Below are 14592 nucleotides of genomic sequence, written 5' to 3'. Positions count from 1 at the left end.
TTTTCGGAGCTTAGTCAGTCTGGCAAACTGACTCCGGTCCAGATTTTTATGTAAAAATCCAGCTGTCATCTCACCTGCACGAGAAAGTATGCTGGCAGTGATGAAAGTATATAAGCTGCTGTAAATTGAGCTGTTGGGACACTTTTTTCACTGCCTAAAAAAATAAATAAAAGCAGAAAAAGATAAATCCAATAAGCTCAGACGGCTGTCTTCACAAGACTGATTTATGTTTATTTGCTGGATAATTTTAAGCCTGTATATAATAGTATCATAATGCAAATGTAAAACAAACAAAAAAAAAAGGACGTCAGGGACTTGGAGACTAACCGTGTACCAGAGTGAACAAAGCTGTATAAAACCTCAGCTGTTCACCTTCAGTATCTAAACCACAAAAGTCCCACAGACACCGAAAAACATGAAAAATAAAACTAATTTTATTTGAAGCTCGATGAAGATGTCCCCTCGCGGCAAAAACACTAAAAGTTGTTGAAGCTGACCATTTGCAGCCTCACAGTCAGGAGCACTGGGAGGCCTGAGGTCATTCTGGCTGGCTGTGAGCAGCAAACAAGAGCTGAGAGACCTCTCAGCATCCGACAGCAGACGTAGCTCTCACTGCAGTGTCTGTATGTGTCACGGCTCAACGGCACGAGGGAACAGGGATGGACACAGGCGCAGAAACCAACCCGGAAGCGAGGTGACAGAAAACAAATGATTTATTTCCGCCCACAGGTAAACAAAGGTGAAACACAAAGCGACGCCACCACACTAGTGGCGCGTAGGATTCGTCGGTGATAATGAGGGCGACCTAGACACCTCTAGGAGACGGCTGAACAGCGGGGACAGCGGGGAGGTAGAAACAGGACTAGGTAGGGGCCGGGGGCACTGGAACAAGAGGAGATCACGATCAGAGGGATCCAGCAGACAACCAATAATCCTCCGCAGTTGAATTGAATTGCCTTACTTGGTTTCAGATGGAGGGGACAGGTGGAGCGGAAAACCCAGAAGCGGTCGAGGCGTGGGGAGGCAGGCAGGTGAGCGGTGGGCCGGCAGGCCACGTTGTGTAAGCAGCTGGCGGCCCAGGTCCAGGAGGACGGGAGCGAGGGGAACAAGATCTCCACTCCGGGTGCTATCGCTGAGGACAAGAAAAGACAGGTCAGTCATCACACGGCGTTAAGACAAGGTTTAGGATGCTCCACTGAACTAACATGGGAATAGCAGATACTCAGGCGATGAGTGGTTGAGAGCGCAGGTCTGATATACCGCTGGCACGATTGCTCACAGGTGGTCAGCCAGGGAGGGGCAACCGGACTCCGCCTAAAGGAGGAGGAGCCGCTGTCTGAGACCTGCAGGTGCCCAACCAGACCATGACAGTATGCACATACATGCATGCATGCAGCTTCTCTTTGTGTCTGTGTCTCAACAAGCTGTGCAACATAATGTAGGACCACTGCTCACCACTGAAATAAAGAGTGAAAAACAAAAGAGGAGAGGAGAGATAATACAACATTTCATTCAGTCAAACACATACGCACACTTCACTCAGCTGATAAAAACATTCATTCAGAGTCTGACCTCACTCTGTTTCTTCTCCATCTGAAAACTGTTGTGTGTCTCCAGCCTTGGACATATTTATGTGTTATGATGGAGATATTCCTAATGAGTTTTTGAGGGTACACCTGCAGCCTGAGCATACCTTGAAAACTGAGTTTGGGCAGATTAGTCAATCCCAGACTTTTGCATTTTTAATCCCAGATAAATGTCTGTGCTCAGGTTTTCTGTATATACCACCATCAATAATAACTGTTATATGTACAAATCAAATATTACCACAGATAATAGGCTGCTTAAAAATCATTTTTGCTTTTGTGCAGTTACTTTTAGAGACTCATTCTGAGCAGTAATAATATTCAAACGTTTGTTTCTATAGCAATAAAACAGAATAAGCACACAATAAAAAAAGGATATAAAAAAGAAATTGAAAGACAATATTTAAAACAAATTACACTCTAAGAATAAATGATTACAGTAATGTGTATATCAGTTAAAACAGGGCATGCAAGAAAGCACAGCAAACACCTTTTGTGTTTGCGGTTGGTTAGCATTTTCCCGCCTCAGGATCTGAAGCTGGTATGAGGATACTAACTCCACTTTGTATTCTGCAGCCATGACTACCTTTAGAAGTAAAATCTTACACTTTCTTCTAAGACAGCGGGCGGCCAGTGAAGTGTCATTAAAAACTGGTGTAATGTTTGCTTTCCTTGCTGTTGCATTTTGAACAATTTGAAGTGTAATAACAAATTCGATTCACAGCGTGGTTAATGGGCCCAAAAACGGGCAAGCACTAGTGTCAAAGTTTCAGGCATTTATTTGATGATCAGGGACTGAAGAAGAAAGACGATGGGCTGGACCCGCAAGCACGAGGCACAGGTGGGCAAGGAGTCCAAGAGGAGGCCGGTGTGCAAAGGAAGGTCAGAGGCTAAGAAACGATCGTGTAAATACTCGTGAAAGAAATTAATTAATCAATAATGGATAGATGAATAACGCAAGAGAGCCAGGAAGTAGTTTCAGTCAAAATACTAAAGCCCAAACCCACACCCATACTCACCACATGACTCATGTTGCATGCAAACAGTGATATCACTACACCTGTGTACCATTTGCATCAGGGTAGTATTCGCCAGAACAATGTCTCCATGAAACCACATCAGTGCTGGTAGAGGAGAAGAAGAAGTAAAAACTGGAAGCAAAGAAATCAGTGTAGGATCTGGGAATCTCTGAGCTTCTGTATCTGCAGAGCAATAAAAACTGCCACGCTCTCAAACAGCCACGGCGACAGCGGCAAGGTTTTCTGTCTGTTTTCTGCACAAGGTTACAGAAATTGGGAGGTGCATGATCAGCTGAAACAGAAGCTCATACCTCTCACACACACAGATGCACACTCATGTCAAGAGGAGGGGAAAATAACAGTGATGGACAGAAAAGGTAGTGAACACTGGGGGACAATTAAATGGGGACAACAAACACTAAGGAAGGTTTAAGATTAAAGGCTTAAATCTGCTTCCCTGTGTCTGTGTGCGTTCTCAAACACATACATGTTGGGTTAATTAGTGACTCTAAATTGGTGTGAACAGTTGTTGAAAGCTGCTTAGTCATCAAATGTGAATTCATAACTTTAATTAGATTGAATTAAAGTCTTTTTGATAGTGTGAAAATATAACTCTTTTGCTCTTCACCATTCAGCCAAATGTAGATGCTTACAGATGTCGTCTAAAAGGAATGAATGGCCCAACAGATTTAGCCAAAAATCACTGCAGGAACTTTTCCCTCTGTCCTTCAGTTTGACTGTATAGAAACCTTCTCTCTGGGAGACACTGTTGACTGAGGTCAAACTGCTTTAATATAGGAAATAACATGATCTTTTATCTAAGGTGTCCCAAAGGAAATGCCTCATAGAAATGAACTTTCATAGAAATCTTTTCATGCAACTCGTATTTTCGTTGGGTCTAGTTGGAAGAGTGTTGTTAAAGGTGGATTGCATTTACTTTTGCACATGAAGAACCAGCCTGATATTTAGACCGTAAAACCTGCTCATATACAGGGAGTGCAGAATTATTAGGCAAGTTGTATTTTTGAGGAATAATTTTATTATTGAACAACAACCATGTTCTCAATGAACCCAAAAAACTCATTAATATCAAAGCTGAATGTTTTTGGAAGTAGTTTTTAGTTTGTTTTTAGTTTTAGCTATTTTAGGGGGATATCTGTGTGTGCAGGTGACTATTACTGTGCATAATTATTAGGCAAGTTAACAAAAAACAAATATATACCCATTTCAATTATTTATTTTTACCAGTGAAACCAATATAACATCTCCGCATTCACAAATATACATTTCTGACATTCAAAAACAAAACAAAAACAAATCAGCGACCAATATAGTCACCTTTCTTTGCAAGGACACTCAAAAGCCTGCCATCCATGGATTCTGTCAGTGTTTTGATCTGTTCACCATCAACATTGCGTGCAGCAGCAACCACAGCCTCCCAGACACTGTTCAGAGAGGTGTACTGTTTTCCCTCCTTGTAAATCTCACATTTGATGATGGACCACAGGTTCTCAATGGGGTTCAGATCAGGTGAACAAGGAGGCCATGTCATTAGTTTTTCTTCTTTTATACCCTTTCTTGCCAGCCACGCTGTGGAGTACTTGGACGCGTTTGATGGAGCATTGTCCTGCATGAAAATCATGTTTTTCTTGAAGGATGCAGACTTCTTCCTGTACCACTGCTTGAAGAAGGTGTCTTCCAGAAACTGGCAGTAGGACTGGGAGTTGAGCTTGACTCCTCAACCCGAAAAGTCCCCGCAAGCTCATCTTTGATGATACCAGCCCAAACCAGTACTCCACCTCCACCTTGCTGGCGTCTGAGTCAGACTGGAGCTCTCTGCCCTTTACCAATCCAGCCACGGGCCCATCCATCTGGCCCATCAAGACTCACTCTCATTTCATCAGTCCATAAAACCTTAGAAAAATCAGTCTTGAGATATTTCTTGGCCCAGTCTTGACGTTTCAGCTTGTGTGTCTTGTTCAGTGGTGGTCGTCTTTCAGCCTTTCTTACCTTGGCCATGTCTCTGAGTATTGCACACCTTGTGCTCTTGGGCACTCCAGTGATGTTGCAGCTCTGAAATATGGCCAAACTGGTGGCAAGTGGCATCTTGGCAGCTGCACGCTTGACTTTTCTCAGTTCATGGGCAGTTATTTGGCGCCTTGGTTTTTCCACACGCTTCTTGCGACTCTGTTGACTATTTTGAATGAAACGCTTGATTGTTCGATGATCACGCTTCAGAAGCTTTGCAATTTTGAGACTGCTGCATCCCTCTGCAAGATATCTCACTATTTTTGACTTTTCTGAGCCTGTCAAGTCCTTCTTTTGACCCATTTTGCCAAAGGAAAGGACGTTGCCTAATAATTATGCACACCTGATATAGGGTGTTGATGTCATTAGACCACACCCCTTCTCATTACAGAGATGCACATCACCTAATATGCTTAATTGGTAGTAGGCTTTCGAGTCTATACAGCTTGGAGTAAGACAACATGCATGAAGAGGATGATGTGGACAAAATACTCATTTGCCTAATAATTCTGCACTCCCTGTAAGGTAATGAAGTGATAATCAGGATTTATCTTATTATTTATTATTTGTGGTTTATTATTTATAATATAGGTTACTGACAAGCCAATAGAGACAGAAAAAAACCTGGGATGAAAACATCCGTCATGACGCATGGATGCTTCTTCAAGCCTTACAGGCTAAGATATCTCGAATCTGGCGCCTTTGCTTCTTTATAATGTCAAAGATGAATTTAGTAAATTCAGCATCCATTTGCAGGTCGTGTTGTTTTGTGCTGTGGACGCCTGCTGTTAGCTGCTGTTTGTATTAGACTTTTGTCATTTTCAGCTTGGAGGAGATTCCCAGAAGTGGTGTGAAAAGTCCTCGGCTTAATCTGATCCTAAAAGTAATGAGATTGTTTAATTACCACGAAGGAAAATCCCTAATCATCCCGCAGCTCTTATCTCTCTTAATGTCACAAGCAACGTCTTGGATTTACATTAAAGATCCGGCCTCGACTCAAGCCTTCATAAGCTCTGAGAAAAGCAGCGCTCACTTCTGTTTATCTTTCAGAGCCATTAAAGTCACAGAGACATGAAATGACTCTGAAGCGTAAAATTACATACTGTACAAGTTTATGGATTAATGTCTGCTGTGTACGTGATGGCGCTCAATTTTTCAGGGAAAGTCTATAAGAGCCCATTAAACAGCTTTCTGTATAGAAGTGAATTAACGTCAAATGTTGGGAGGCTGTGTGCGTCTCAGAAAGCATTACTTCTCTTTATGTAACCGCTGCATTTAGCAGGAACGTCTCTGAACGCTCAGACTTCTTCTCTGCTTAAATAAACACTGGAGCTAAAATGCAGTCTGAACCATTAGGAAGGAAAAAAAACCCAGAACAGAACAAACTTCTGGACTTCAGCATTAAAAGCTAAGAGAAGATTTAAGAGACAACCCCAACAAAATTAATAATAATGGCCTCATATTGGCTTTTTTTTTGTCACCAAATCCATTACTGCATTAGACATTGCAAGATACTTTTGAGGGTGTTGGAATTACCAATTATCCATCTTTTTAAAGGAGTAGTTTGTGTGAAGACATGAAGACAGTTAGTTTGCAAAACAGCTGGAAAGAGGAGGAGAGCTTTCAAATACAGCACATTGAAGGCTGTGTGTCAGTTTCTTAAAACAATACCAGTGAATCACTTTTCATATTAGACATGAAGTTAATAATACTGAGGTCAGACATGTACCAGCTCAGGCTTGAAACACTGAGTTTATCAGGTTTTTCTACTCTCTTTTGTGTCGACTGCTTACAACACATTCTAGGTCTCTTTAAAAAAAAAGTTTTTAATAAACATGAAAAACTGAAAAGTGTGTTTTCTTGTGGAGAGCAAAAAAGTGCTATATATACTCATTTGGGGTACAGTTATGGGTCGTTCAGGGCATTGGTGATCAAAAAAGAAGAGCCAGGCTTGACATGGGTTATGGCATTTTCTGGTGGGCCACATTTGACCCACATATCACAGCACTTCCGGTATCGGTTCCATATAAGTCCGAGTTGTGGTTGAGTCAAAGCCGCCAGTCGAGCCTAAATGTGATCCACAGAAAACTGCAGATGTAGGCCACACATTAGATGAGATGATTAATCTTATTCCCATAACCTGTCAGCAGCGAAAGGATGATTGAGTAAAAACAAACTATGGTGTGTGTGTGTTCAGGGTAATGAAGGAACAACACAGTGAAACCACGGATCAGCTTCCAGCCTTATGTTTAGAGTTATAATACTACTCAAATAAATACATACAGTATGTGAGGCGCCAGCAGGAGCTGTTGTTGCTGTGTTTTAGTGTATTTTCCTGCGCTCGTTTTATCTGACTGCAACCAAACAGGAGATGACACCTGTAAGTGGCGAGGTGACGCTTTGTGATCTAAACTCTGAGGAAATCAAACCGGGCATCTCTGAGAGTTTTGACTGCTTGTCAAAGAACAACTTGACAGCTTCAAATTCACAGCTGCCATTCTCCCAGACAAGCGAGCTGAACGTGTCATCAACTTTTCAGAGGCAGGACACTTTTCTTTCAGGCTTTTTTTCCCCTTCCTTTTTCTTCTGTCGGAGTGCGTTAGAGCGACTCAAACCTCAGCACATCTCTGCTGTTACAAAGCCTGCAAGATGAAATGTGCCATTTCATGCTGCCCGGAGAAAAAGTGTAAAATGTGGAGACACCAAAAAAAATCGCTTCTGTACAATACAGCAAGCCAAAATCAAAGTTTCTGCCTCACTCAGCAATTCACCTGTAACTCTGGACACGTCTCCTTTTTTTCTTCTTACGAGCGTCAAAGGAACATGCGACCAAGTGAAGCGAAACCTAACCGGCACATTATCAGGAGCTGGTGTTAAGTTCTGGGTGAAAAAAAATGTTAATAGTAATAAAACCTCAGCATGACGCTTTTTACAAATCGTTATCCCGTACCTCCAGGGCACAGACCAGAGCGGGAAACAACAGAGAGTGCATGCTGGGAGACGAGAGCTCCTCTTCGTCGCACATTATGAGCCGCAGATTGTTAAGCGTCAGACTCCTGGTGTGCCGAGTTAAGAGGCGACAACAAAGGGCATCCGCAGAGCCAGTGTGGGCTTCGCAACACAGGAAGGCCTCCATCAGCAGCCGCTGCTCCCATCTGGGCGCTCACACTCACTCAGCCCTTTATCTCCCTGCAGCAGTGGATCTATGGAGTTGAATAAAGTTAAAGTCCTTCATATTTAATCATGAAAAGTTTGAGACTGATATTCAATAAACATCTTTCAGTAACTGGAAAGATCTTTAAATTTGTATTTTTTCAAATAGGAAGGAGACTCATCACTTTAAACACATCTTTTATACAGACAGAGTGCTTTTATACAGACAAGGAAAAATTATTTAACTGTTAATAAAATCATAGCTAGCCTATAATAAATGCATAATAAAGGGCATGTCTATTTTATAACCCTGATCAAAAAGATTTGTAAAGGTTTAACAGCCAAACTTCATAAATTTGTTTTTAATGCTGGAATAGACTCTTTTTTTTAGCAAATGTTTAGAAACTGTCAAAAAAGTGCTCAGTAATAGTATCTAATATTATCTATGAAATTCTTTTATTAACAGTGGATTTCTATTTTATTCTATTCTATGTTGTAAATAGATAGCTATTAAAGTCATTAATAGTCTATAACATGAAAACAAAATTAATTAATAAAATTTTTTGGACATAACCTGTGCTCCATGCAGAAGATAACAAAACCTTTGTGGGTTTACAATGCCTTAAGGCAGTGAAAACAGCAAAATAAAACGGGTATTGGATGTAGGTATTTGTGAACAGGAAGCTTTTCAGTCTTTTTGAATGTCAGCACAGATGCAATTGATCTCAGGTCAGCAGGCAGCTTGTTCCAGGGAACGGGAGTACAGTAATTGAACGTGCCCTCGGCAGTCTTTATTACCAGTGGATTTATGCATGTGTGTTAAATCTGTGGTGCAGATACAGAAACTCTTCTGTATGAATCACAACAGTCTTCTGCAGGTGATAAGTAGGTGAAAACGGTTATGAAAGGTGGTGGTTATTTGCTAATTTGACTTAACTCTTCCTAAACTTTATCGCTGCAGCTGACACATTTTACTCTGAGAGCAACTCAGGCGTCTCCGTTTCCGACTCGTGTCGTGCTTCTGCAGCTTTTGTTGAGCGAGCTGGATGGCTGAATGAGCTGCTTCTAGGGCTGCATTTCTTCATCCAAAGAGACTACGAGACAAACATCACTTAGGCAACACACGGTATGCATTTACATTATTACAGTCAGGACTAGGGATCGGTATCATTTAGGTTTTATCCGATAACAGTACCAAACCGGTACTTTTGAAACCGGTGAAAGCCGATGCTTAAACGGTGCTCGAACCGGTGCTTAAAGAATGAAGAACACACACTTTGTCCAAAAACCTCTCATGTTTAGCTGTTTTTTTGTAAAAAGATAACAATGTTAGTCTTTTCTGCCATAAAACAAGAAGACAGCCGCATGTAACTACAACCCTGTTTGCTAGTTCACCTTACATTCATTAATGTAATAACGTGGTTAGCCTTCTCAACGTAAATTACACACGAACAACATTAAGCTACTCACGCAGAGAAGAACGGCTAGTGCTGCCATCATCATCCGTCATCATTTCTGCTACACTGGCAGGGCTAGGGGCCAGGACTCTCCTCTTCGGGTTTTTGGGGGATGTTGCTAACTCCGGGTCAGATAACAGGCACCACACCCGCAGTAGATGTGCTCGGTGTGAGGTCTCGCAGCAAACTAACAAATACGGTGCATTTCTCTGCGTCGCCAGGTGTTTGATCAGATTCGAGGTGTTACCTCCTTTGCACAGTATCACCTTAACCCTTTAAAGCCGATCGGAGCGGGCACGCTCCGTTTTGCGTAACTATTTTTAAATCCCTGTAGAACCGGAACCACGTAAGCTAGCGCAATAATTTTTTTTGCGTATGAAACCGGAGGAGTTGTACTTACATCTTATGCCATCAGCTTGGCCTAAGTCACGGTTTCCTTCCACACATAGCTTTGCAAAAGCTGCATAAAAAGCACTTGCAGGAACAAAAACATAATATTCCAGAAACATACTTTGCTGATCCGATCGGCTGTTCATAACACTTCCCACATTGAAGTAGACGTCAGCGTGAACAATCGCATGTCCGCCATTACCTGCCCGAAACCAGAAGTGATGTCATTTTCGCGGAAAATTTTGTTTTTTACTTGTAGGCCTTAGAAGCCTATACTGGTGTTTTTATAAGTCTTTATAAGTTTATATATAATGTTTGACTTTATGCTTTTCTGAATAGTTTCTGTGATCCTTAGAACTCAAATTGCACTGCTTAAAATAGTTTATTTTGATGCACATGCAGTTTTCCTTGCAAATTTGCATCATAAGATTGTTTTTCGTTTTTTCTGCAGTATATAAAAATTGGTGTATCTCAAAAATAAAACAATGAAGACACTCAAAATAAATTTCCTGTTGTTGTAAACTATTTTTGCAACTTTTTTGTATTTAAAGTTTTGAGGGATAAACCTCTTAATTTTCTCCAAGTAGAAATATATGTAAAAAACAAAAATTATTTTCATTTTTTTTGTAGTTTATTGCACTTTTTTGCAATTTATGTCGTTACTATGGACTTAATGCATACATATTATTAAAATGTGGGTTATAACAGTTGTATTGATGTATAGCAACTTGAAATGCTCCCTAAAATGGCACTACAGCATGTAAAAATATAAAGTAAGCTCTGGCGGACTTGGTTCTATGGTAGGTCTTAAAGGGTTAAAGCACTTGTTGCAGGCTGCTGAGTTTGCATCTTTTGCTGTGAAGTACAGTGTTGTGGAAGTTTTCCATTTAAATAAAGCCTGCAGACGAGCAGTGACTAACATTCTTTAATCCAAACACACAAAGACAACAGACAACCAAGCTTGTGGAGAGCCTACATCACCGCGGGGCAGGGTCAGCAGAGTCTCCCTGAGCCTAGCATGGCTCTCAGTTAAATACCTTCTTCAGGAACTAAAGGCAGTACACAGCTGTTTCACACCTTAAGGTTCACACTCCCTTGCTACCTCTCAGAGTCCTTGAAGAGACAGAAGACTCCTCCTGTGGAGTGGTCTGCTTCCCCCAACTTCCTTACTACACCCACCACCATCTTACAGTATGGGTGTCAGACATGTTAAAATCCAGTGGCACCAAGGCATTATATAATAAAATAATGTGATTAATACATAAATAAAAGAAATTCCTATACAATCGCCAGACTTTTGACTGCTTCGTCTTGGGCATTTTTAATCTGTAGCTCTGCTCTAAAAGAACGTACGTACCTGGGCCCGCCTACTATTCTTTGCTTGGAAAGGTAAAATGATTGGCTAGAATTCAAAGTGTATGACATCTCAGGGGAAAAAAAGCACCGAAATAAAGCACCGAAATGTGCGCTGCTTTACGGTCTGGTCACTACTGTTTATGTCAGAACCAGTGTCATAATGGCACCGGATACCGGTACCCATCCCTAGTCAGGACATAGCTCTATCCGGTCTGTAAGTGATGAGGTGATGAATCATGCTTCCGGGTCCAAACTATTCTGCATTTATCAAGGCTGTTGTGTTTTTAACATGTTTTAATACTTTGAAAAGTTTATAAAACCTTACGATATAACTACAGCCCAGCAGCAGTAAATTAATGACTAACCTTGTATTAGTCATTAATTTATTGTGGATGGATTATCTCAGTTGTTCTCCTGACTGAAGTTTGGTCTGTTTATAGCCAGAGGTGTGGACTCGAGTCACATGACTTGGACTCGAGTCATTAATTTTATGACTTTAGACTTGACTTGAAAAAATGTTCTAAGACTTGTGACTTGACTTGGACTTTTACACCAATGACCTGGGACTTGAATTGGACTTGAACTGGTTTACTTGAAAAGACTTGATATTTTACCCCAAATATAAAATTTAACATGCATATTATATAGAGATTGAAAATGTGACGTCATTCACGGGTAGAACCGCAAAGGATTTTGGGAACTCGTGGCAAGCGGTACTAGCGCACGCAGGCTTTCAATTAAAATCAGTTATACAGCGATAAAAAGAAACACAAAAATGTCAAGAAGCTGTTGTATTATTAACTGCAATAGCCGGTCGCATGACAGCCACGGGAAGCCGACGGGTAAAGAGATCGGTTGTTATCGGATTACGTCGTTGAAGAGAAATTATTCGAGCCATGTTTCCGAAGTAACAAAGATGCGACGGATGGCCTGGATTGCAGCCATTCAAAGATCAAATATAACGTCCCAGAACACTCCAGCTCACGGGTTAGTCTGCTCCAAGCATTTACACGAAGGTCAGTCTGCTGTTGTAGTTATTACGTATTTTATCATAACATAATTGTTGATGTAGGTTACAAGCAAGTCTGGCGCTGAACAGAAATTGTCGCGCTATGCTCCTTTGTTTATTGTGCATAAATAGTGAATTGTCCTGACACAATATTGTGTTTCGCTTCTGTTATTATGGTACATTGACAAAACATATACTTTTATTTACAGGATAAAACAGGTTTTTTGTATCACTAATTGCCCAGTACGATTACAGCATACAGTATTATTGTCACTGCTACATTTCTGTGACGCGAACCAGAAATTATTTCCACTACTAATTAATTATCGTTGAGCTCAAAGGTCCTATTAATAAACGGTTAATGAATGTGTATTTATGACGACGATTTGTGAGACTGGTAAACTTATGATACGTACGATGGTCTTTACTTTCTACACGGTGCATTTCAAGGTCCTGCACCCATCCATCGGTAAACTGTACCTGGGCTTGTTGCAGTGACCTGAAGTTACTAAACTTCATGAGTGTATGCGCTCACTCCAAGAACCGTATGATTATAAATATGCATATAAATATGCTACGATGAGATAGCTGACTTCATCTAACTAGCAAAGGTTTTCCAGGCTACGTTGGTGATGCAGTTTTTTTTTTAATGTGTATGATATTTTTGTCATGCGATTTTAAAGCCGGTCCTACAAGCGCATCCAAGAATAGCATGCAGCTTATCTCAGAACTGTCGGTGAAAATTATTCTTGGAGCTAGGTTTAATTGAGCTGCATTCTAAAGAGGTGCAATTTCACAATTTGTGTATATTTTCTAAGTTCACTATTTTGTCATGTGTTGAGAAAAACATAGATTTAAAAATTACATGGTCTAATATTTACATTTAGCATAACTGCAACATGCTTTTTTTCGTTTTTTTGAATGACTCGAAAGGACTTGAAATTCAAAATTTCATACTTGTGACTTTACTTGGAGTTTTACACCAGTGACTTGAGACTCGACTCTGACTTGCCTGACATTACTTGAGACTTGACTTGAGACTTGAGGATAAAGACTTGAGACTTACTTGAGACTTGCAAAACAATGACTTGGTCCCACCTCTGTTTATAGCATCTTGCCATGCAATTGCATTTGCCCCTAACCATCGGGAATCCCCATGTTAACTTTTATCGTTCATCCTCCAGCTTCACTGTGTTTATGTTATGCTAACATAGCTGTGTAGCTAGCCACCACGTAGCACATCAATATATACCAGCTAGCCCAACTTCAGTAACCCTACAAACATCACTGTCATTGTTTAGTTTCCTGTCTTCATTTATGTCGGAAGTGATAGCAGACCTGTACTTTTAATTTTTCAGAAATCCCTCAGTCAGAACTTGGTATATTATTTTTAGGTGGAAACTAGTGAGCTAACTCCCTGCTAACCTCAAACTCCATTAAACTCCGTTAAATTCTGTTTTCGTTGATGCCTGGATGTTTACTTAAGCCCCACGCCCCCGGTACCGGGGGCAAAAAGGAGGCGATCTCGTTTAATCGGTTATAACACGGGGTGAGAAATATAACTTCTCACCCCGTGTTATAACCGATTAAGACATGTGTGGTATCCACAGAAACCTCTGAATCTCAGCTAAAATGTCATATAAACCATTTCTACAACCACCAAACACATTGAACACAAGCCACAAGCAGTTACGTAAATGTGCAGAAGACCGCTAAACAAACAAAAGTCAACCAGAAATTCTTCAGACTTCATGTAACTGGCTAAAGACAGGCTGGTTAGCTTCCAGAGCTATCACTGACTCCACACACCAAGTTTCACCACACTCTGACCAAAATTCACTGAATGAGCCGCAAAAGAAGACCACAAAAACACATGGCGGCGCAAATGCGCTAAGACAGGAATTGGCTTACTGTCCCGATTTCCTCCGTTATTTCCGCTAGTAACCGGTAGCCACGTGATTATCAGTAGTTACCATGCCTACCTAGCCGCATCAGAGCTGTTTTCCGTCAACAACCTCCATTTTAGACCCACCCACAGACACATGACTGGACAGACGCCACATGCAGCAAATTTGGGCCCTTGTGGGTTTTGGCATTGCAATGTCTTATTGGTTGAAGTGACGTGAACGTGGCATTGTTAATGTGATTCTATTGGCTAAAACGGTTAAAAAAAGGTATCAATCATGCAAATTGACTAAAAGAAACCAAACTTACAGCCCCTCAGAGTTTAAAGCACCAGAGACCAATTAAATGCTCCATGCGCATGGCAGAAAAGGGCCATTGCCATGTAAATGTGTGGTTAATTCTTCAAAAATATATTTTTAAAAAAGCATTTTTTAGGCCTGTTAATAAAATTTATTAATTTCTGCTCTTTAATACCTAAAAAAAATCAACTGGCATGGTGTCCAATTGTGTGGCAAAATTGGACATTTTTGTACAACGTCTGGATATCCATGTATCGACAGGACTGTAATTTTTCACTGTTTCACTTTAGAAACATAAATCTTTGCACAGATGATGTTTATATGTTCACTGTTCCAAAAAATAGTAATGTCAAATTATTTTACTGTGTATTTTACAGTTGTGTACTGTTT

At 40.7% G+C, this 14592-nt stretch overlaps 1 protein-coding gene across 2 annotated transcripts; it reads right to left on the bottom strand.

The window, feature by feature from the left end:
* Positions 1–647: 647 nt before the first annotated feature.
* Positions 648–1997, bottom strand: LOC146581736 (uncharacterized). Of its 2 annotated transcripts, XM_085247257.1 has the most exons (3): positions 1202–1997; positions 962–1132; positions 648–882 (listed from the first exon to the last, which is right to left on the bottom strand). In XM_085247257.1, exons 1-3 carry the CDS (start codon positions 1386–1388, stop codon positions 863–865), a joined length of 378 nt encoding a protein of 125 aa, XP_085103383.1. In that variant the 5' UTR covers positions 1389–1997; the 3' UTR covers positions 648–862. The 2 variants fall into 2 exon arrangements, 1 of the variants encoding a protein (XP_085103383.1); XR_014888606.1 differs by having other exon boundaries at positions 648–1132; positions 1206–1997.
* Positions 1998–14592: the final 12595 nt, after the last annotated feature.

This window comes from Mchenga conophoros, linkage group LG2, assembly GCF_057382185.1.
Source record: "Mchenga conophoros isolate Kocher_MC1m ecotype Shallow Benthic linkage group LG2, M_conophoros_male_GT1.1, whole genome shotgun sequence".
Lineage (NCBI taxonomy): Eukaryota > Metazoa > Chordata > Actinopteri > Cichliformes > Cichlidae > Mchenga > Mchenga conophoros.
Note: the sequence above shows the minus strand (reverse complement) of the source record. Positions and strands in the feature narration are given on the sequence as shown.